Genomic DNA, 25,725 nt, shown 5'->3' on the forward strand with positions numbered 1-25,725 from the left:
GTATTTATTATCACAGATAAGATACAGCTACGACGCACTGTAGGAAAGTATTTATTATCACAGATAAGATACAGCTACGACGCACTGTAGGAAAGTATTTATTAGCAATTACTAGAAAAAATAATCGCGCTCCACTGCGAGGTTCAAAGCCCCCACCCCTCCTTCATGATTCACAGAGACCCCATCGTACGATGAAGCACCTCCATTATTCACATGAACTTCTATAGCTAGCCCAAGGGGGATTCGTTCCCGAAAAAACCACAACATTAGAACACTCATCTGTGACACCTGAGCACGTGTGCCAAGTTTGGTTCCGCAAGCTTGTGTGTAGAGTGTATGAATACAGAGATCCCGAGGTGGACCAGGAATACAAAATTCTATATCCGATTCGGACTCATCTACCCTGAATATCTACTGCTACACCCTAATCATGCCTAGCTGACCTTCCGGGGGCATTTTAGCCTCCATTGGTAATGCGATTACGCCATATAGATAAGGACAATCCTCCCGGGCCAACCTGTGTCCGCCTGCCAAGTTTTGTCTAGCTAACTCCAAAATTATGTGAGAATATACTGAACATACACACATACATTATTTTGGCTCAGAATTGAGTAAGGATATACATTTAGTGGATGAATGTTTTTGTTACATTATTTATGGGTCAAAGTTTATTATTTTTTTCTATTTTAATTTATATATTTTGAAATTTTACAAGGCTTAACTTTGTTCTTAACCAAGTTCTTACAGATTTATTAAAATTATATGTGTTAGAGATTACATGTTTGCTTAGAAACAGAGTTTACACCGGATAAGTGTGTCTGTTTTTACACTACTGTTCAAAAATGGCTTTGCTTGTTTCAGTCATTTTTGACATTCGTATTCTGCCAAGAATAATTATACTTAAACTGTAAGAGCTTACTCAGTGCAAAAAGTACAACTTATTTTTTGCTCTTACTGAAACAATACACTACATTCTTTCAATGGACATTTTGAATTGGTATAAATCTACTATCTATCATAAAAAATCTGATAATTACATTTCATTATCTCTTTTCCTAAAATAGATTTATAATCTTATAGCTTGTTCGTTGGTTTGTTGAATTTCGCGCAAAGCTACCCGAGAGTTAAATGCGTTAGCCCTCCCTAACTTAGAAGTAATAGACTAAAGGGAAGACAGCTAGTCAACACCATCACGCTTATCTTTTGGGCTACTCTTTACAAACAAAAAAAGTGAAATTGATGAGATTATAATGCTCCCATGGTCGAAAGGGTAAGCATGTTCGGTGACGGGATTCGAATCCACGACCCGCACGTTGCGAATCGAGCACTATAACCATGAGGCCTTAATCTCATTCCAACTTTTAACATTTTTAATAGTTACGTTTATTTTTCTCGGTCACAATTAATTTTCCTTTACTAAAACTTAAAATCTTGAACAGTGGCTCAGCGGTAAATTTCTGGACATATAATGCTGAAAATCTCGAGTTTCGATACCCTTGGTGGGCATATTACACATAGCCTATTGTGTAGCATTGTGCTTAAAACAAACAAATATAAAATCATACATTAACTAAAGGAAATAATCATTACCAAATGATGTTCTTTGTGTTTCTCATGTTGTAAAATGCTGCTTTTAAAACAGAAAACAACAGTACAGTCTGCTATTTTGAATGGCTATAACACAAGTTATAGTTAGAAAACACATTAGCAATGGACTAACAAAACAAAACACAAGCATGTTGGCTAATGCACAATTTTTGTGTTGTTTTTATACAATCTATAAACTGTTAATAATATTGGTAAGTTGTACGTCAAGGCATTTAATAATATAAATTATAAGTCAAACACTGCATAAAAACAATATTTTAAAAATTACCTCCGATGAAGAGTGATTAGTTTCAACCTTGCTACACCGGAATTATTCAAACTGTAATTAATTGTAGAAATGTGGTTTTAACACAACTTAAATAAACACAAGGTTGAGCTGAAAACCACACGTCATTTGTGTTATTGAAAGAACTTGTATGTTTATATATCGCTACAACAATCACTTGTGGTATAGTTCATACAAAACTATGTTTTGGGAACACAATATTAACACGCATTATTTTTATACTGTACCTTTTTGATTTTAGATTGGAGATTTTGGATTGTCCAATATTTTCAGTAAACAATATTTACTGAACACTTTCTGTGGCAGTCCACTCTATGCATCTCCTGAAATTGTCAAAGGAACCCCGTACCATGGGCCAGAGGTAAGTTTGCAGTTATTATATTTCTATTGTAAATTGTTTGAACTAATTTTTAATAAACCCTTGTTTATACTTGTATTTGCTCTATGTTATAAAAGCCACCGGTATATCAAAGATAAGCTAGAAGGCATATAACACTCTAAATTTGAGATTTTTTCCCTGCGGTTGGCATAAAGCAGATATTTACTTCAAAATAAACCCATGATTTAAAAATTCCCTGTCACGGACTCCAGGCGAGATGTACCCATATACACATTGCACGATATACTGTAGAAAGGGCTGTTAAACGTTTTGTTTTCAGTATAATATTATAGTGCAATATTAATTACTGTTTTTATATTAAAAATGAATAAGTTATGTTTAAAATCATTTCCAGATTGAATCACAGAGTTTGTTAAAAGTTGCATGCGAAAGTAGTTTTAAAATATGTTTACATTAATATCATGGTTATGTTACATAGTTTGTTTATGATGTTCACCGAGAAGAAATGCAATTTCTTCAGATGTACAAAGGGAGCAGTATGTTATATTAAAATGATTTTTAACATACAAATAGGCAAGTCATGAGACACCCACAACCGGACTAAAGCTGCGGTAAAACAGAACGAATGAGAACTATATTTTAACATTGTTAAAAGTAAGTAACATTGTAAGTAGTGCGATCGCTTTTGTGTTCAATTCTGGGACTTATTATTTCTAAGACTTGTATTTTGCATTGGAAAACAAAGGAATGTGGCTCACCTTGTGGCATCAGGACTATTCAGAAACAGACCTGCAGGCATGGTACGGTGTCTTGTAACAAACACAGAGGTCAGTGATAATAGCCGTCCACGTGCCCCAAGCAACACAAGTCACTTGTACATAAATTGTTTACTTCAATCAGCTAGAAAATGAAATGGGTATTGATGCCATTCCATACGAAAACATACTGGTCAAGACTTTTGTGTGATCGCTGGGAAGCCGTTGTTCCCATACACAAGTCACTTGTACATAAATTGTTTACTTCAATCAGCTAGAAAATGAAATGGGTATTGATGCCATTCCATACGAAAACATACTGGTCAAGATTTCTGTGTGATCGCTGGGAAGCCGTTGTTCCCTTACACTAAATAGATTACAGAAACCATGCAGAGAGTATTGGTGTGCTTTGGACATGACAGCCTTACAACGCTGCATGGAAATACGACAATCTCATAGCATATGACCATCGGTGGCAAGATAGGCTATATAACGCTGTGATGAAGCTCCAAATTTGTTTTAATATAACATATTCAACCTCTGTAAAGTGCGTTTACAGTGAATTTCAGAATAAAATATTGAATTTATGCATTAATGTTAACTACCAAATAGATCAAGCTACTTACTTAAATACAAACTAAAAATCATCTGGTAATGAGTATTGTAATTAAATATATTTCCTTACTTTCTTGCCAATAAAAGACTAGAAACCACTGTTTCACCAGTTATGTAGCCTCGCTGTTAGCGATATTTTCGGCTCTCAAGGTTTGGCCAGCTTAGGAGATTTAGGTAAACACTAAATATTTATACTTAGATAACAATGCAAAACAGTCTCTGTAGTATTTCTCTCAGACGTTGTTATAATAGATAAACAAATCAGCATAATGAAACTAGATATGTAAACATTCTAACATTTACTGTTAATGAAAGTATCATTAAAAAAATAATAGAACTTACCTTAGTTACGGAACTCCCAAACGCTAGTTGTTAGCTTCAACTATTGTCATAGATTTAATGTTCTTTGATAACATCAGTATAATCGTGTATAAGGAAAATTTTCTACAATCTTCCGTAAAAATGTGTTTGACCAATAGAAACCCATTTTAGTTCATTTAGAATGGCCCCCAAGTGGCACAGACTTACAACGCTAGAAACGGGTTTCGATGCCCGTGGTGGGCACAGCACAGATAGCTCTTTGTGTAGCTTTGTGCTTAAACTACAAACAAAATTCATTTAGAATGATGTTTGGAACGAATAATAGTGTTTGTTTACAGAATAGTGTCCATAGTGTTTATGAAGAACGACGACCAGAATAAGTTACAATTTTTTATGTGATTTCTAGAATGAGTAATATCGTTTCTTTATAATGACGCCCTGATTATCTTACATGGTTTTTTTCAGAGTGATGACCAGAATAAATTACAATAACTCATATCTTTCAGGTGGACTGTTGGAGTCTGGGTGTTCTGTTATACACATTAGTATACGGAGCTATGCCTTTTGATGGTGGTAATTTCAAACACCTTGTTCGACAGATTTGTGAAGGTGATTATCATGAACCCAAAAAGAGATCTGGTATGTACTTTTCAGCTAAAGTAATCTCTTCTGTAACACAGTAAACCATGAGTACTATGTTATCCAATTATTTATATAATAATTATTAATAGCCAGCAGTTTGTTTTCATGGAATAGTTAGTTTAAGACAAATATATTTATCAATAAAACAATCAAATATTATCACATTAACAGCATAAAATTGTTAGTCCAGTACCAATGCAGTTTCAGTCAAACCTATTTTCAGAAGTTAATGCTACAAAGAGAAAGTGACGGTGTGATTTTATTCCGTTCTTGGTTTTCTTGTGAATTATGACATTGACTACTTCATTTGATTATAGAAAATGTCGATAAATCAATACTATAATAACAGCACAGTTTTATATAACTGTTCATATTAGGATAAATAACAAAGAAGATATCACCAGTGTTTTCCAAGAAAATGAAAAAACAACTCATATAATACAATGTTTATCTGAAACAACAGAACCCTCTAACCATACAAGACACTGGTAGGAAGTTGAGATGTATTAGCAATATAACAAGCCTCCAGCCTCCTGGATGTTTTCAAGAAAGATAGCCATCGAAATTGAAGCATAACAATCTCATTCCACCGCCTACCTATCAACTCCTATGATAAAGCTCCAATGGATTTTTTGTGCTTTTGGTCTGCTTAAACTTGATCTTGGAAATTGATATCCACTCACAGTAAAAGGTCTAAAACAATTTGTCAAGATGCACAGTCGAATATTGATTTCACCTTGTTTTGTATTTCCAACCCAAAACTAAAATGTAAACAAAAATGCATTTTCTGGTGCTTTATGTTGTTCTCACCGTGTTCAAAATAAATCATTGTTCCAGAGTGAAAAAATAGATACATTATATGCAAGAAACAACAATCCCAATCTTCTCGAGTGAGGCGCTAATCATGTGATTGGCGGTCTTTCTCACTCTTAATCAAGGATCTTGTATTCCTGGGGTATTACCTGACTTATAAATGGAAAATATCACTGTCTACAGCATTCTATCCCATGAGAAAGTGCACGTGACGTACTAATTGGCTGACCTAGTTCGATAACTAGCTGGAACAAGAGGATCTCATTGGCTTCCTTTACCGACTAGCTATGTTAAGAAAGCTTATAATGTGTAAATAAATTCGTATATTAAGTAAGTGTTACGAAACACACTTGCAGACCACACTTCTCCTCTCTTCTTTCTTTTCAGGCCAACTATAACTTTAAATCTTAAAAAAATAAATATCTTGTGTATCAGTCAAGACATTTTGTGTAATCTACTTTTACCTGCAAAAAACTTGTCCAATAATACAAAGAAATATAACGGAAAAATACAACTTTAAGTAATACAAAATATTACACATTAAAACAGAAAATTATACAAACTTATTAATATATAATACAGTGGCATAACATCATCAAAATTAAATTAACTCTTTATCATTACACAAAAGTATAAAAAATGAAAATAAAACATGCTCAAAAGTAAAAAGCATAGCATAAAAATATTTACACAAAAATATATGCAGAACCACTACATAAAAAGCAAATAGAGACTACAAAATACAATAACAAGTTTTTATAAAATACATATAAGAAACAATAAAAAGAAAGGTAAACTGAAACACACTCAAAAGTACAAAATAAATACATATTAAAACTGAAAACAACATAAACCCATTGAAAGGTACTACCATAAAATTATGAAATTACATAAACCATAAATTAAATCATACATAGATATACAAGCACTAAATAAAAGCAAAAACCCTTTATAAATACTACAAGAAAACCACACCAGTTAAATAACTAAAATATACAATACAAAAACACCTACAAAATATCTATAATTGGGTTCGTGCATATACGCAATAAAGCTAATCGAAAAGAAAACCAATGAATAATGATAAAAAATGTAAAATGTATGTACAAGAAATTCATACTTAATCTAAATATAAAAAGGTAGAGAAATAATAAATAAATACACGTATATCGCAGCAAGAGAAACCAGAGCATCTTACCTTTACTGGAGCTCTGGTAGCAGATTCATCAACACAGCAGTCGAACTTGATTGAAACATGGTTGTCTAACTTATAATCTCTCAAGCTTTCACAAAATCCTTCTGAGACTGCACCAAATTCAGCTAGAAAAAAGGTACTTCTTCCTCCAACTGCAAAGGAGGATCCTTACACTTCATGAGATGGTCTTCCTGCTATTTCCTCTTTACAATGCCAAATTAATGCTGAAGCGTACGTGATTCTTTGATTACGTTTGGGGGCATTTTTGGCAGATCTACCTTCCCTGGCTTAACAGGTTGTGTTCTGGACTTCTTGGTAGATGGAGGAGTATGACAGTTTCCAAACTGATATCCAACATTATGGAAGCTCTCTCAGCAAATGATTGGGTTATCATTACCTGATGAGTGGTCTTTGCTGTAGTTTAACTTTCCCAACACTTGAAAGACCTCTGTGATGATCTATGTTCTGGGAAGATTTCTTTAAGATATGATGTTTACAGAACAGGTAGATGCATATTGGGTATCAGTAACGTTTATCTACCTGACAACCACCGATAGGACAATTATGAAGTCTTATGGGTTTGGCTGGCACTGACTTGACGAGGGTCGATGTAGGCTTTATACTAGGTCTCCTCAAGTGATATGCTGGGCCATATTGTGGTAGGGTCACTGGTTAGTAGCACAATCCATACGAATCTTTTGTTCCTTGGTGCTGTGGTCACAATCTGGTCCCTCGTAGTCTGAGATGTTAGTTCCCTTGAAAAAATCAGGACCAATCTGTTCATGCCTTAAGTCATAGCCCACATTTCTTATGAGTCAAAAAGTAACTTGGCTTCATCCATTGGTTCTGACTCTATCTGGTCGAATGTCAGGTCAGCCTTTAAAATCTTATGGACTACAGTGTAATTGAAGACTTGTGCAAAGTCTTCAAACAGGTAGCTTTCTACATACATTTGAATAAGTTTGGGTTTGGCAACAAGACTGAAAATCACATCTAATGGCTATCTGAGAAAAAGAAAACCAGAATGGTAGGAGCTTCAACTTAAATATAAAAGTAATGACAGATATATATAGTCAACCAAACTCTGATTGGTCCATTGTTTTATTAAAAGTGTGGGATAAAATTGTAAGGGCCTAGTTACAACAATCTACATCCCAAAATTTCCTTTAGAAACATAGTTTAAAACTATTTCTATAGTTAAGTAATATTTCTTCAGGTTTATGTGTACCTACCTGTATATTGCCTTCAGGGTATGTATCTTCTTCTGCCTGCAGACGCCTCAGTCCCCCGGCTTCATCAGGTTGGGTACTACTGTGTTACCAGTGCCATGACAATAGTTCACAACTACCTTGAAAGTCAGCCACATTATTTTCACTACTCTCTCAAACAGAGCCCTGAGTCCAATAGGGAAGAGCTCCAAACTCTCCTACACAAAAACCCAAACTAGGCCAGCCATTGCATGAGCACTAACTTCAATCTTCTGATAATATAAATTTATTAGCACCACCACCTTTCAGACTGCCTTAGATACAAGTTTACTATAGCTCAAGTCAATTACATAGCAATATCACATGATTGTTACTTCTGGCATCTAACTATATTCACACAGCCTATACTTTAATGCATTGTAGCTGCAATTTATACTGAAATTATATTAAGAAAATATTCTATAAAACTATGTACTTATGAAAATATTTCATTCTGCGTGATTGAATTTATCATAACCAAATAAAATACTGGCTGCACTAAATTTACCTTTGGTATGATACATAAGGTACTCTTTGTGAACTTCACTACCTACAGCTAATTTCACGAACTTTTCAGTTTGATCCAAGAACTCAAGATTGAACTGTGTTTACTTCCCAGTATAATGTAGCCATTGCTTTTTCACCCCCATGAAAGTCCACTGTCTGAAAACCATATCAATGTAACAGCTGTAATATCCTCTCACAAGCATTACTGAAAATATCCAGTATATTGTGATTTTAAATAATACTTTACAAGCCAATAATCACAATTAACTCCATACCTCAAAGTCTTAACATGTAGATCGATTCCTTTATTTTTATTCGTATTTTGTGTAATAGTTATGTTCTCAGTGATTGATTCGTTTGTGTTATGCAACACTTTTTAATTACTTTGTGTAATGTTTCATACACACGTGTGCAACATCACACAGATATTTATTCATACATATATAATAGCATATACATATATCTCATTGTCACGTACACCAGAAGGTGTAGATAGACTACCTTTGGCTCACATGTTATTAACATTGTAGCCTAGAGTGCCATAATAAGTTGGCTCAAAGATGTCAGCATAACTCTTTTTCTCAGCATGCAAAATTAATCATCACCAGCAGAATTCAGCCAAACGTATACTTTCCAGCTAAAATACATTTTGCCAGAATTAGTATTTACCTTATTACTATGGCATATGTCAGTACAAACTCAGACCAACTTAGGCTAAACTCAATAGTTCACAGTAAAAATACTTTCACTTTTTTCATATGTCCACCCAAACCAGTAGCCAAACTAATAAAGTATTGTATCACCATGTGCAACTCAATCCATTCATCTTAGTTGGCTTCACAGAAAAATAACTAGAAGAAAGTTCAGTGAAAATAAACTATTCCACTTAAAGCCATGGCAACCTGATTTACATTCTATGTTGAGAAAGAACACCCTCCCTCACTGCAAATGGATGAGTTATATTTACTTCAAGTGTACTGTGGATGAGTCCAGTGAATTTTGTGTGGCTTGCTCCACTGAAATTTTCTTTCTACTCAGCTAAAGAGGATTGGATACTTTCAAAGAATATCAGCTGACATTTTGCTTTGTAACGTTGCTCAGTAGCTCTAGTGAGGAATTGTACATTCTATAGGGGGTAATATTTCCAAACCAAACATGACTGTGTTTGGAGAACACGTAGTCAATCCTTATTTTATTGCTTGGTACACATCCAGTTGATAGTTTGTATTACCCACTTTGTCAGACCATCAAACTGGTATGAAAGGGCAAAGTGTGTGTCTTCACCCCATACAACACTTTGCACTACTCAGAGAATAACTGACTAATGAAATTAGGTCTCTGAACTGTGTGAATCACTTCAAGTGCTGAATCAGGCAGGTTATCCAGTATTCTGTCAAAACATTAGTTAAGGACAGAAATGTTGTCCAATGGATAAGTGTCAGCCCATTTAGTGTAGTAATTAGTAATAAACAGTATATACTGATTACCTTGTTCTATTCTCTTTAAAGGAGAATCGTCAGTTTTCTCCTGGAGATTATCCTTCCTATGCTGGCATTTCCTCTGAGCAATGCACATCATATAGGGTTAATCCCACTGCTTGGCTTGAATGTGGCCACTATAACCACCAATATATATTAGCACAAGCATGTGTAACACTTTAATGTGCTTCAATCCTTCCATCATGTAAACTTTGAAGATTTTCTTGCTTCAAATGTCTAAATACTACTAGCTGCACAACAGGTATAGAATCACGTCTCAGTGGTTCATAAAAACAATTCATAAGCCAGTTCAGTGATGTGTGGTTCACCTGAAGGTGAACTTTCTATCATATAGACCATATCAGTAGTGTTTGATGCAGACCTACTTGCAAGTTGTTCTTTCTTTGTCATACAGTATCAACATTTAGGAGTATTGAACATATAACCAGCATATGCAATTACATGTTCCACTCCATCCTTCAACATTGATAACACTGCCACTATTCTATTATCACAGTTATCATTATCTAAGAAAAACTCAAAGTCTTTCTGCCAAAATGCTAGCACTGTAACCTTTACTAAAGCAAACTTTAAAAACAAGAATGCTTCATTACACTTCTCAGTCCATCTAAAATGTACGTCAGCTTTAATGAGACCGGATAATGGTGCATATTCTCAAAACACATCAGTAATGTGACATAAAACCAAAGAAACTACCAACCTCTCATTTGGACATATGTTGGCTCCAGTTGTAATTTTTACAGAGCCAGTAGAGATTTTCTCTCTTTCCACAATATAGCCAAGAACTTTCATCTGTAGTAGGCAAATGAATGCACACCTCCCTGGTTTCAACTTTAAACCTGCCATTCTCATCTCCTAAAGTATCATTCTCAGATGTTTAGCAGCAACCTCAAATTTGTGGTCAAACACTAAAACATTGATTAACCTCCTTTCCCATTGCAGCCCCTTCAGTGTAATCTCCATTAGCGTCTAAAAGTAGCAGGCACATTAAGCACACCAAATGACATGAAAAAACTTGTGCAAACCATCTCCAGTGTTGAAAGAGGTTTTTACTACGCTTTCATCATCTAGCTTCACTTGTCAATATCCAGATGCCATATCTAAAGTGTTCAATCAGTAAGCCTCTTCAAATGTATCCAGACAGCTATCTGCCCATGAGAGTAAAACGGTATTGATATGGTACACAGCAATCATGGGTCAGATATAAATTAAGAAAGTTGTCATTTCCTTTTTTTTTGGTAATTACTACTAGGAATGACCACACATCCTCTGAAGGCTATATAATCTGGTCCTTTACCATCCACTGAATTTTGATCCTAGTTACATTCCCAGTGTTCCAAGAAAGCCTGTTCACTAGTTGTTTAATGTGTTGTATGTGTCTATGTGAAGGCAAGTTATTTCTGTTTGTCTCAGTCTGCAATCTAGTCCAACAAATATATTGGCATAGACAACCAACAGGTCACTGAACTTCTGTTACTGCTGAGTTGTCAACCATGACGGAAGTAATACTAGTTTCAGTTATCCCTTCCCCTTTGCCTGCCGTGCCAGTTGCAATTCCATTGATAACCTGGATAATTGACTACACATAATTACAGAAAAGCACTAAGACATTGTCACACCTTAAACAGATTAGTGTCTGTGACAACACTATCTGCTTTCTGGACAGGAAACAGTGTATTATGTATGTTGGCTCTATCACTATGTTACATAGTACCAATGCACTAGACATCATCCATAGTAACCAACACCACTTGTGTACACAGAGGTACTGTGACTCCCTCCACTACATACACCCATGCAGCCCCCTGTTCTTGAACCTGGTCTAACTGACATAACATGATTTTCTTATGCAAACACAGCCAATTTATTACACTCTGAAAAATGACTGATAATGCTTCCACAATATATCCATCCCTAGAATACAAAGGTCAGAGATGCTTACCTTTGTTCTGTGGCTGTCTTTACTTAGATGCATTTGGAGAATTGCTTGTCCAGCAATGTAAGGTCTGTCACCATTTTCCAGAATGAAGTCAGTGTTGACTGGCCAAAGTGGTGACTTCACTCTTATTGCCTGATATATGGTGAGATAAATCAGTGTCTTGGCAGCTCCTGTATCAACTAGGAACTCTATCATCTCTCGCTTTTTTATCTTCACAAGGACCATCCAGCCCTAAGCTGACCACCAAAACTTTTGTTGTAGGTTGCCTGGCTGTGTTTGCTGCATTCCACCTAATTATGGGCCAGTCCTGACTCAGGCTTCATTAGTTTCCTGAAGTAAAAATAGTAGTAGTTACAGCTTGCTGCTGACTCTCTTGCATCTAATGTTCAATTGGATGATACTGGTAATTTCACCTATTTTACCAAATGACAATTTAAAGGGAGTTTATTATGTAGCTATTCTTCCCATAGGTAGTACAAATGCATTATTTCTGTCTTCCATCAATGAGTGAAGGCTTCATCAACATCCAGGGTAACATAAACATTATAGGCAAACTAAGGAGCCCCCAGTGGCACAGCAGTATATCTGTGGACTTACAACGCTAGAAACCGGGTTTCGATACCCGTGGTGGACAGAGCACAGATATCCCATTGTGTAGCTTTGTGCATAACTACAAAACAAAAAGACTAAGGAAGTCCTGCCTATTCACTGGGAAGCAGGGGGTTTGTGTCATAGTACTAGGATGTGTTGACTGCTTGTTTGCCCTCGGCAAATCTTGAGCTCAATACGAGACAGTCATTATTCACTTGAAGAGAGCAGTCTGTCCGAATGACAATGACAGCAGCTACTTTTCCTTTCTTGCAACCTATATGAAATCACAATTTTGAACTTTACCACCATTGAAACTGTCTCCATTAAGATTAGACGATATCTCACACCGAAGTGGTGCTTTAATATCTTACAGTGGAATCTCCTATTAACTTATCAGTCAGGTTATCCTCACAATCTGCCAATGCCATCGCAGAGTATGATTTTGCATATAATTGACACAGATCATCTATGAAAGTGGCTTAGTTCTCTGAATACTCCTCTTTTGAACTTTGAATGTGACATGATGGACTGCTAAGTCAAATAGTTTTATAACTTAGTTACAACTGTATCCTAGTCCCTTGGTTTAGCTTTGCTCAAGTGCTCAATAGCATTAGACTGTTCAATAACAAGGTCAGGCGTTGCATTGCCTATTCCCAAGTCCATCCATTGAAGGCAGTAACCTCCCTGAAATGCTTCAGGAAGTGGTCTAGATCATATTTTATCAAGCCTATAAACAATTTGGGATGATACTTATTTAAACTATATCAAAACTACCTGTGATTTGAATATATACTTCTCATGGCCAACACTAAACAGAGATATTTTAAAGGTTAGGGTGCAGTAGAGTGGTCTTGTACAGGGACCTCAACACTCATATAAGTGTTAGATCTCTTCCCCAGGTTACAGAAGTGTGAGTTACTGGAGGTAACTCGTCATCACAACTTCGGCCTTTTCCTTGACCCGTGGTTGTCCTTTTAATATACCTCACGACAATAAAAGCTCAAAAACATGTTACTATCATCACAAGTTCATAGCAAAAACAGTTCTGGCTGGTGGACATTGTCCACCAATGGGAATTCCAGTCTATCTATGCCCATCACAGGTGGCGTTAACCAGAGCCAGGTTTAAACTAAACTAGTCAGCTGTTGCCCAAGGTTATTGTGAATACTTCTTAATTAAATCTCACCCACATCAGACAATGATAGTCAGATTTTCACAAAAAATATGACTTCTTCTAGATCTTATAACTTTCTGAAAGCCAGTGTTCTTTAATGTCTAACTCTTCTGCTTGGTTATAAGTTCCTTAACTCGTGAAAAATGCAGTTTCTTCGCCTTTGAAGCTTCAACTCAGGGTGGATGACCACATAGGTGTATACCTATCAACAGAAAAATAGGCACTCCTCAGAAACAAATCCTGTAGTCATGTTACCAAATCTTCTCATTTCTACTTACTCTGTGGTATTCTCAGGTTAATCAACTTCCTAAAAATAATCAGGTAGGAACTGCAGAATATTGGGTTTTTACAGAAAATGTTTTGCAAAGTACACTCTCAGTTCTCTTAACTTAGACTGTGTTTGAAGCAAAGAGAGACACACAACACAGGTTTAATCTAAGTGAAATATAATTTCCAACAAACACAATTAAAGTTTAAAAACTAGTATATTTTACGACAACTTTACTGAGGAGATCTCCAACTGTTCAAAGCAAATAAATGCCTTTAAATCAAATCATCTTCTTGTAGACTAAGCAAACATGACATTATGTACAAGAAAACAATGATGCCCATTCTTTTCACTTTCTCAGAGTGTAAGTACTATCAACGTGACTAACACTCATTCCCACTACAAAATTACCTAACTAGCCAGTGAAAAAGATCACTGTTTTTCATACAATATGTTCTATGTTACAGCAATATTTCTCACAAGAAAGCAAATGTAACATTATAGTTTCCTGGCCTAATTCCATGAGTAATTAGGGTGAGAGGAATGTAGTGGCTCCTTTGACCAACTTTCTATATCAGTAAAACGTACAATAATGCCCAGATATTTTGAAAAATTCACATATTAACTAAAGGGGTGGAAAGCAAGTGGTGTGCCTGCATACCACAATATGAGAATGAATATAAAAATATTTTTGTTACCAAGAAGATAAGTTTAATATAATGATCTGATACATTCACTGCAATAAAACTAAAACTGCCATGCATGAAATTGTTTTATGTATTTCTTCAAGTTGCAATTTGGCACTTCACTTAAAAATAAGAAAGTTAAAAAATAGAAGAAAATCTATATAGAAAACAGGAACTATATTTATAGATTTCATGAAGTAGGAAAATTGAGACCAAATTTCGAATTCAGGACATTATTTACCACTTGCTTGGTATCTTTTCTAACAAGCAGCCACAATTCCTATTCGCCACTTGTTAGGTTTACTATCACATAAGGATTCTCAAGCTATACCAATGAGGTTTCAATGCTTGGAATTTGAGTACTGCCATTTTTTAAACAAATAATTAGTTGTTGTTGCATGCTCTAGTTTTCTACCCTTTCTAATGATTCTGTAGCCTCGTATATAAATCGTTGTGGTGTTTCTGTGATAAATATAACATGTGATTCGATGTGACTTATAAGCGGGGCATTGACGTGAATGCCGCAACTACGTGAACAAACCTTTGTCCGTTGAAACATGATCGTATATTATAATTATAAATTAGCAAAATTTTTGAGCAATGATTTAAAGGAATTTTTATATAACAAGTATACCTTGAAAGACAATTTTGGGTTCCTTAATAATTTCCAATAATTAAGTTCTGATCATGACGTAGTAATTGCCAGAATATTTAAAGACAATTTGGTGTTTAGAGACAGAATAGGTAAACTAAACGCTCGAACGTTATCTACACGTATAAATGCTCTGAGTATTCTAGAGTATCTGTAGGAGCTACTTCAAGAAGACTGGTGGAAAGAATCAAGTAGCACTGTTTACCAAGTTTCCTACATTAGTAAAAACATACAGCATGCACAGAAATTTTGAAAACATCATATATTAAGGGGTAGGAATCACGTAGTGCGCTACAAACTAACACATGCATTAGAATATTCGACACTTCCACATACCTTAGTAAACTGTGTTCCTTGATTCTATCCACCAGTCTTCTTGAAGTATAAATACTGTAGAACAATCGGACAATTTATACATGTAGATATCGTTCGAGCGGTTTAGTTTACCTATTCGGTCTTTAAACACAAAAATAGTTCCTTATTCTGATGATGGGTTTAAGCAGGTTCTGAAGCGTTAGTTTGTGGCGATAATCCAGTAATTCTCAAGCAGTTTAGAATTATTAGAACTGCTGAAAATGATTATGTTTTAAGAATCAGAGAGACTTTGACATATACAAACTTAAATCTGGAATTAAATAGACATTCTATTTGTGGTGAGTTTCTTCTGAATGTACAATGAAAATAAAATATTACTGTTTGTTGTAGAGAGATATATTGAGATTGTACTTAACTTAACTTTAATTAACGATGTAATGCCACATTGTCTTAATAGACCGATAAAATAAAGACTAAGGTTTGCAATATTCGATTCTGATATCTTAGTTATTTAAAGTAAGCAGTGGTGGGGGTTAAAATCCCACTTGTCTTAGTTATCACTTCTTCAGAAAATTTACATAATATTTGTCGGATGATGTGTTATTTGCTACTTGACAATATCCTGCATACATTCATATATATTTGATTTTTTTATCACAGAAGCAACTGGGTTAATTCGACATCTCCTAACAGTCAGTCCTGCTAAACGAGCAACCATCGTAGACATCTGCACAGATTCATGGGTAAACCTTGGGTATGACCATTCCCTCCTTCAGATTGCAGAAGATCTGTCCAACTTGATGCCCGTGCGACTTGACATTCTTCTTGCTCTGGTACCTTCTTCTTCTTCAATTAATTCACTCAAGAAAGAAGACTTTCCTGTGATTCATGTGCAGTCAGCAACGGAAAGATTATGCGATTATTCTCCTTCTAGTGACACTTCTGTTTCAGAAGATGGTAACCCAGAAGAGTTGTTTGAAGGAGAAGATGGTGAGACCACAACTGACAGTTTTGCCTTTGTTACTACAGAAGCAGCTGAGAATATCTCTAAAAATGCCGAGGAAAATCTGAAATTATCTCAAATTTTAAATAATACTGATGAAGCTTCTGTCATTGAAACTGTAGGATCGAAACGAAGGTCAGAAGAATCATATAATAACAGTTTACATAACATCTCGATAGTTGTTTTTGACACCAATGAACCTCAAAAGTTACTGAAAACTATCAACATGGAAAACAACCCATCTTTCACTTGCACTTCGCAGGAATTGGTGTCAACAAAAGTTACAACTGAAAATAGAGTATCAGAAACTGAAAAGTTAAATCAAGGAATACTTGACAAAGAATTCAAGATTGAAAAGGGGGAATCAGTTCGTAAAGAATCTTGCCAGAATATACCAAATCTTTATGAAACTTTTGAAGAGGAAATCACAACTAAACAGATAGATGAAGCTTTAGTTTCCACCTCATTGAATAACGATTGCAGAGTAAATACGAACTCTAATAAGGACAATTTATCAAAAATACCTATGATGGCACTACAACAACAAGATATTTACAAATGTATAATGGAAAGTAAAGTTAAGCTTGACCTTTCCAACAAGGAAAATCGATCTGAAAAACACGCAAAGTCTTTGGAACACACAAATATTCAAGGTAAAAAATTACTTTCAGAAAATACCTCAGAGTTAGAGAGATCTAATAACTTTTCTGATCAGGAAAATGACGTTTCCACAGTTACAGTAGACAAAACTCGGCTTAATAACAACCTGGTAAGTGAAGAAGTCTCAAATGTGGATTTTTCATCATCTGATGATAGTTCTTCAACTAGTACTGGTAAACAACAACATGATTCAGAGGGTGGGACTTCATCAAAAAATAACTTTCCCACAATAATGATTAAAGAAGATTCACTTCAATGCCCTAGAGTTTCAAGAAGATTGTCTAATTTATCTACCACATCCACACAAAGTACCAACAATCATGTCACAACTTCTACAAGCCCTACTAAAAGTTCCTCTTTGTCTATAAAGCCTAGAAACAGTCCAACTTTCTGTAAAATGGCACATGAATACATTCTACGTAAGAAATCACCCAAACATAAAGGTTCACACATCAAACCTACTTCAACTAAACCTTTTGCAAAACAGGACAGTTTTCCTTCAAAGGGCAAGTTAGAACTAGATAAGTCATCCCTTAAAGGTACTTTCAAGAAGGAAAAATCATCCATTAAGTCAAAACTAAAAACTTCAATGGAGCATAGGATAGTTTTGCAAAACAACAAAACATCACTAAGTAGCAAGACATTTGAGCACATCGTACAGAATGAATGTAGACTATCTGATCACAGTAGCACTGCAATACAAGAAAAAGTACAAGATCAGATAATTGCTCAATGTGACGTATCACTTGAAAAAAATACGAAAAATGAGAGTACGTATTGTGACCAGGACACAAAGCATGCAAACAGACACTGTAACAATAATGTAGCCCATACAAATACACCATATAAGCAAAAATTGTCAAATGAAAACAATTCATCTGACATAGATAGTCATACAAAACAATTGTTTATAAAATTCAACAACAACATCGATTATTCTCTTCAAAAACCAATTAAACAAGAAGAAACTAAAAATAAAAATTTAAGTAAAATACCAGCTGTTCAGAATGTTGAAGGCTTCACTCAAAGACCTTCAATCAAGAATCAAACAGTTGTAATAAAAAAACAAACTGTGCTTCCCAGTGTTCGAGGACCAAGTAAAATTGTAATTCCTACTCACTTTGAATCGTCAAAATCAAGTTATTCACCAAAAGGAACAGAAGTGAAAACACCATCACCTCTTAGGAATATTTCTGATGTAAAGAAGGTCTTTGAGAAAAAAGTGACTTCCCCAGTTAAAAGAATGAATTCAACACATAATTTAAAAAAAACAAATAATTCAAAAACTGCTCCTTCTAATAGTATCACTAAGAAACCCACTCCTTCACCAATTACAGCAAGTATTGCTGGTGTGATAAAGGACTCTTCTTCATATAGGTCTCCATCGCGAGTTAAATCCTCCATATCTTCAAATTTATCACAATCTTCACCTGTCAAAACCAAAAAAGGTCCTTCACCATCTTCTGAAAGAACTGTTAGAGGACCTAGGTCCAATGAATCCTCACATTCTTGTAAAGATCTAAAAACTACGTCTCCTTCTCCTAAAACTGCTTCTCGCAGAGATACTAGATCTAAGATTTTTTGTCAAGTGCTGTTCAATACAATGAATGATGAAAGTAAAAAAAAATATCAGCTTTCAACAGCGAATAAGGGCTCATCCAATGAGGTCCAGGTTATCAATGAAGATAAACAGACTATAAAGAACCCTAAAAAATATACTGATAATGACTTTCAAAACCAGTCAAAGGAAGAATTGAAAAATACAGAAAATACTGTTCAAAACTTAATTCACTCGAACGAAGTGCTGGAAAATAAAAAAGATAAACTTTGTGATGAATTTAAAGTAAACGAAGAGTTGGATAATGGAGAAATGATTTTTAAAAAATCGAGTAACTCATATGGACAATTGAAAAATATACAAAGTTTTCCCGGGGGTTCGAATAAGTCGAACGAAAACTTGGAACGTAAAGTACAGATTTTTGATGGTTTATATGAAGTAGGCGATTTCATAGTAAAATATTGTGATAAATCCTCTAACAAAAGCACAAATAAAGCAAGAGAAAAAAATATTGCCGAACTGGAGTTTCAGAAAAATATATTAGAAGATAAAATTACCCACATAAATAAAGAAGGTATAATTGAAAAAATGGCACAGAATGAAGTCGATTCAGATGATTCAACCGTTAGTCAAAAGAGTATGGACAATCACGTTATTCAAATAATTAATCCTAACTATTTAATAATACCAGACATTGTAGAAAAAACAGAAAACAACCCTGAAGCAGAGATATCTAAACTAATACAGGATGAAGATACATCTAATAGAGATGAGTATAATACATTTGTAAAAACAAAAACATGTCCAAAGAACACTCAAATACGTGAAAACAATATTCTTCATCACGGGGAAGATATTAGATCATCTATGTCTTCTGAAGGTTATCCCGTTGAAAACGTACAAACCGATGAGCAACAAGCATCATTTAAAAGTCTGGAAACCGCGGTTAAAGAACAGCTGATCTGTGCTTTATGTGAAGGTCTTTCACTGCGTGGTCTTAATCAGAGAAAACAGAACGTTGTAGAAGAAACACTGAAAAACAAACTTTTGGAAAAAGATGTGACAGGCATGAAAGTAATATCTGAGTGCAAAAATGAAGATGACGTAATTGGAATCAGCAAACAACAGGTATCACCTGAATACATAATTTCTTCACGTACCTACAGTACTCCTGAAGTTTACCAAGAAGAGCCAGAAATGACTTCTAAAAGTAAAACACGAGTTGTATTAAAACCAGTGTCTCATTCAACTCCTGTAACACCTCGGTTGTTGCATAAGACATACCATACAAATTCAAATTGTGTTACAAGTAAACATTCATTAACAGAAAATGTTCACACGCCATTTATTGAAACTTCTAAATACTTAAACAACACAAAACTGGTGATTCCTAGGAATTATATTAGTCTGTCTTCTAGCAGTGCGTCAAGTATAAACGTAAGGAAAGAAACCACTCACGCGGACTATGAAAATTTATCTCCAAAGGGTGCTTCTGAAGATCTATTAAAACCCGTTGTCCTATTTACTGATAATGGAAATGTCAATAAAGAATATGAAAGACCATCATCTATAACTCGAAGCTTTCGAAAGTTTACCTTCAACAACGATGACTCTTGTGTTACAGAAGCAGGTAAGATATTTGAATTACCAGCTGCAGGAAGAACCTGGAATAAAATGGAAGAAGACACTAAGAGTAAAAAACAAATAAGCAATAGTAATGATAATTTGGAAAATATTGGACATGTCAAACTCAAAGATGTTTCAATTGATATGCGAAATTTGGACAGTCAAAATTCCTTTAGTTCTAATGATGTTTTTGGAGAAGAACTTGGTAACTGTAAAAGTGCTTTAGCAAAGACTTCTGGAAAAAGTGAATTAATTTGGAAGAAAAAAAAAGATCAGTATAAACATACGAGTAAAGACCATAATCTCGAAGCAAAGGAATGGCTTTATGTGAAACATTTGGATGGTCAGTCTAAAGACAAAGAATCGTCAGACAATGAAAACTACATGGATATTCACTTTGAAGATACTAGTGCTGTAATGTTTGGATCACAAGGTTTATGGCAGTTCCTACAAGCAACAAACAAAGATTCAGCCAATCATTTGGAGTCTTTCAAACATCATTCCGAAATTTGTCTCCCTCCACTCAATCAGCAACACTATACTAATGTATCAGCAAAATGTCAGCAAAAGAATACTGAGGTCACTTGTGTAGCACGTTCTGTTAGCCAAGAAGAAACTCTCTTTAAGGATAGATGTAATCAAGCACCCATTGACATAAATAGCATTACTAAACCAGGACCTTTTAATCATGGTCCTGGTTTGTGGACATTACATCGAGAAGATCAATCAGCAAAAGAAAACTCCCATAAAGATAATTCAGCAAATCGAAATAATAACAGTATTGTTAAGAATGTGACTGAGAATAATTTTCAGGACTGCTGGAGACCTTCAAGGGAAACAGTTAATATTCCAGATGAAGTTAAAGAAGGAGCAAGTAGAAATCAAGATGATGTTATTATTAAAAATGCATCAGTGTATGGATCTGTTATACATAAAATCAACCAGCTGGATTCAAGATCTTCAAGTAGTGAGTATGCACACACACCAGTTGACAGTAACACCACCCAGTCATTACAGACAAATAACTTTCAACCATTTTATTCTCTAAAAATGCCAGAATATCGACGACGTATAGTCGAAGAATGGCTTTCTAGAACAGCTTTGGATCAAGAAGATAATAATATTAGTAGAGGAGAGGACAAAAACATTAAGTGTTACAGTGAGGACACTAATAATACTCTGGTATGTGATGTTCAACAGAAAGCAGAAAAGAGCAGCAACTCTCAAAACAAAAATGAGGTACCAACAACATTTCAAATTTCAACACCAAATGTTTCAAAAGAAAGTGAACCCCAGGAATACCGTGTGAGTAAGAACAGATTTAATAAAGGCCAGCCTGTTTATGATTATTCAAATTACACGCCAGATTTCAATTCTGAACCACTCATTTGGGAAAGTTCCAATATTGCTTCAGGATCTTACCAGAAAAACTCCTTAGATCCTAACAAACACTTAGTTCCTGAAAACCAACAGCATATTCATCATACAAGTCCACTTAGTATAAATGTAAATAAAGATACTGTATCAGACGAGGAAGAACATCATACGAAAAAACATTTGCTGGTCAGGAATCAAGGAAGGCCAGTCTTTCTCATGAACTTTCCTTTAAGGAAGCAAAATTTAAATGCTCAAATACTTACACCAAAATGTAATAGGAATCAAGAACCACTCGGTAAAATTTGGCAGCTACAAAGTGGATATCATCATGCCATCTCACAAAGAGTGCTCAGTGGATCTCACACATTCACTCAGAAATAATGTGACAATATTACTTGAAAGAAAACCACACAAAAAGTGCCAGGTACTATTAGTTTCAAGAAAAATATGAAACAAAACATTATGCTCTTTCAATCAAAATAAACTTACACAAATTTATAGATCCTCTGAATTACAAGAAAATCACAAAAGAAAACTTAGACACTACAGTATTTAGCATACGTTGAAATATGCACTATAAAAGATACTCCATCTTTAGAAAACGTTGGTTTGACAGAAAGTAAACAATGAGATCAGATGTTTCCAGCTCTAGTGTTAGTGTCTCAGTGGGTTTATTCCTGCTCAGTGAAGAGAGAGCAAGATGATTTCATCAATTTCCTCGTGATGAAATAAGTAAGAAGAATAAGTCTGTGTCTTCCATAACTGTATAAAAAAAGACAATGTTTGTGATACTTTTGCAGGTGAATATCATGAAGTACAACAAGCTGAGAAAGAGAGCAAAAACTATGAGAAACGAAAAGTCTTTTAGTGAAAGAATACTTCCAAAGAGCTTTTATCCTAGGTTCAATGACAATTATCAAGGCAAAAAATGTCTTTCTAGCTTTCGAGATATTAACCTTTCTCAAGAAGACTGGCCAGTCAGGAAGCATGTGTAGTCTAGTCTACGCCGATGATACGCTTCATTTAGACTGTATTTGGAAACAATAGACTAAAAGAGGATCTTTAAGAAAAAATGTTAAGATAGGTCAAGAAAACAACAGAGAATAAACAAGGCCATCAGTTCATTTAGAAGACTACAAAGAGGATTCAATCTCCACAAACTTGTGAAAACGAACTCATAAAAAAGTTATTCTCGCCAATGAGCAAGAACTGTATAAATGCATGCGAATACCGGTGCATTTTCTTCTGAAAATCAGGATAAAGCACCATCTTTAGCAGCGAGAAGAAAGGAAAATATGAAAAAAAATATGTGATATTCACTGTATAAGCTTAGAATATCACATATCTTGGAAACAGGAAGTATGAGTTTTCCTTAGCGACAAATGGATTGTTACGGACTAGGCCATCTTTTTCTCGTGATACTAACCTACACAGTAACCTGAGTTGTAGTTATCAAAATAACTTTTCTTGTTTTTCATTTTGTTTTTATAGACACATTAAGCTATCTATTGTGTCTACCGCGAGGAATCAAACCCTGGATTTCAGCGTTGTAAGTCCGTAAATTTACAGCTGTCCCATCGGGGGACCATTTTAATTGCTCCAGGTATTTTGATTACGATGAAATATAAATAAGTAGAACCTAATTAGCGATTTCTAGACTTTCATTGCTAAAAGAAGTGAAAGATTTTGAAGATATCTTTTGTGATCAAGCAACGTTAGTTAGTCATGAACCTGGAAGCAATACGTCTAGCACACAGTCAGCTCTGTACAAATCAAGAAATAAAAAAAAACCTGTTTGTAATCATTATTGTGTCTTGAAAATGGCATTTCATAAACGTGAAACTCAAGATACGACCATTTTTCTCCTGTGTATGAATGTAAAGAGCACCGAGGTACTTAACAACATTTGTAACTTAGTGTCGTTAATCACAAAATAACTCAACGAGGGAATAGCATTGAAAAGAATGACTGCTAAGCTGTTTAAAAACCTTTTTAGATAAACAAATCGTAAGTTCAAAACTATTATTTTAATTTAGATAAATGTTAGTCTATAATGCCTGTCAAACAATAACCAACAAATGAAAACCAAATAGAGCAATGATAAAGAAAACCGTTATTTTGTGTATACCAAATTTTACTCCGAATGCTGTCAACTCTTTTTTATCAAATTTTTTTATTATTATTTCCTTTAGATATTTATTAACCTTCTAGACAAATAAACTTATGCATTATAAAGTTTTCGAAACCTTTAGTTGTGTTCCATTATTTTACAGCAAAATATTTTTGTAAAGTTTTTGTCTCCTGAGTGTTGATAGTTTTGGGTTTTTTTTTTCCTTAGATATGATATTCTTCCGCCTGCCCCCCAATGGCACAGTGGTATGTCTGCGGACTTACAACGCTAGAATCCTGGTTTCGATACCCGTAGTGGGCAGAGCACAGATAGCCCATTGTGTAGCTTTGTGCTTAATTTCAAACAGACAAACAAATCTTCCGCCTGTCAGTCATATAAGTCAAATATTAAAATTGACAATACAGAATCAATAGTACAGCATTGTTTAATAGAAACTGAATAATCTAAGTGCTTGTATAAATATAATAATCAGGAGAAACAAAACATATTGTCTTCCAAATTCTATAATAACATCTTTTTCTCATGTGATTATATTATTATACAACAAAACTAAACTTTTAAAGTTTTTGACAAATTCGATCAAAGACGCTTTAGGTAGTGTAGTATATTATGTAAACCTAGGTGTCTTAACGGCAGACTGCAAAAAGTTAAGGGTAAAGACTAGGTGTTTAAGTATAGAATATAAAACATATGTTAGTAAAGAAAATTATAATATGATACCCTGGCTTCAACATAAACTAAGAGTTTTGGTATTTACTGCAAATAACTTGGATACAAATATTTACTCTTTTAGTATTAACAGTTATTCAATTTTAATTTTGACTCAGAAAAAGCAAAACAAAAGACATGTCTGTTCACAAACTAAGAGATCAAAAAGTTAATTATTTTATCTTCTGCTAGGTCTCAAAACTAAAACACTTGAGCAACAAACCTAGCTTCAGAACAAATGTATATCTACGTAGTCTTCAAACGAAGCTAGTAAAGGAGAACTATGTCTTTATTACATGCATATTGGATAATAATCATTGGACACTGAAAGGTAACATACTGTTGACGATACAGGAACTATCATACAGGTGTAAGTCATTTATTCAGTATTGAAAAGCTTTGGTAACATACAGAAGACGTTGTGTGTGTGTGTTATATCATAAACACTGCAGCTACCTTTCTCTGGTGTGGTAGCCACTAAATGATCAATTTATAGTGAGTCTGATCTTTACTACGTCAAAGTTAAGACACCAAAAGTAACCCAGCTCTACAAGACCAAGAACTAAATAATTGTTAAGAAATGTGAAAAGTAAGCTTCTGCCTACAAAACTAGACTTGCAACAAACACGTTTCATTTCACTGCTAGGTCAGTAAGGAAGGAATGTGCACAAGGTAGCCTTGTTTCCGACACATGTTAATTCTTGGACTAGTGAACAGACTAACTGAAGAGTTGAAAGCTATTGTTTGAAATTCCAAGCGTTACAACTGATTCTTGGACCAGTGAACAGACTAACTGAAGAGTTGAAAGCTATTGTTTGAAATTCCAATCGTTACAACTGATTCTTGGACCAGTGAACAGACTAACTGAAGAGTTGAAAGCTATTGTTTGAAATTCCAAGCGTTACAACTGATTCTTGGACCAGTGAATAGACTAACTGAAGAGTTGAAAGCTATTGTTTGAAATTCCAAGCGTTACAACTGATTCTTGGACCAGTGAACAGACTAACTGAAGAGTTGAAAGCTATTGTTTGAAATTCCAAGCGTTACAACTGAGACTTGTTAAAGCTTAGTGAACCTAAGATTATAAATTTTTCAGACAGTCACATTTTACCAGGAGAATAATATACTTGAAGAATGTGTGGTGTTGATAATTAGCCGTTAAAGATATTTTTTATTCTGTTTTGGACTTTTGGTAGTTAACCTTAAACA

General features: G+C 34.7%; 1 protein-coding gene across 1 annotated transcript in view; it reads left to right on the forward strand.

Moving 5' to 3' along the window:
* LOC106467693 (probable serine/threonine-protein kinase HSL1) overlaps positions 1-23,939 on the forward strand; it is a gene marked incomplete at its 5' end in the record, with an annotated part of 36,207 nt that extends 12,268 nt beyond the window's left edge. Inside the window, 3 exons of the mRNA XM_022395894.1 lie at positions 2,136-2,255; positions 4,432-4,564; positions 16,114-23,939. Of these exons, the coding sequence (XP_022251602.1) occupies positions 2,136-2,255; positions 4,432-4,564; positions 16,114-22,058 (6,198 nt within the window). The remainder of the gene's footprint in view (positions 1-2,135; positions 2,256-4,431; positions 4,565-16,113) is intronic.
* Between the last annotated feature and the right edge of the window lie 1,786 nt (positions 23,940-25,725).

The sequence above is a fragment of the Limulus polyphemus genome, unplaced genomic scaffold (genome assembly GCF_000517525.1).
Source record: "Limulus polyphemus unplaced genomic scaffold, Limulus_polyphemus-2.1.2 Scaffold2708, whole genome shotgun sequence".
Taxonomy (NCBI): domain Eukaryota; kingdom Metazoa; phylum Arthropoda; class Merostomata; order Xiphosura; family Limulidae; genus Limulus; species Limulus polyphemus.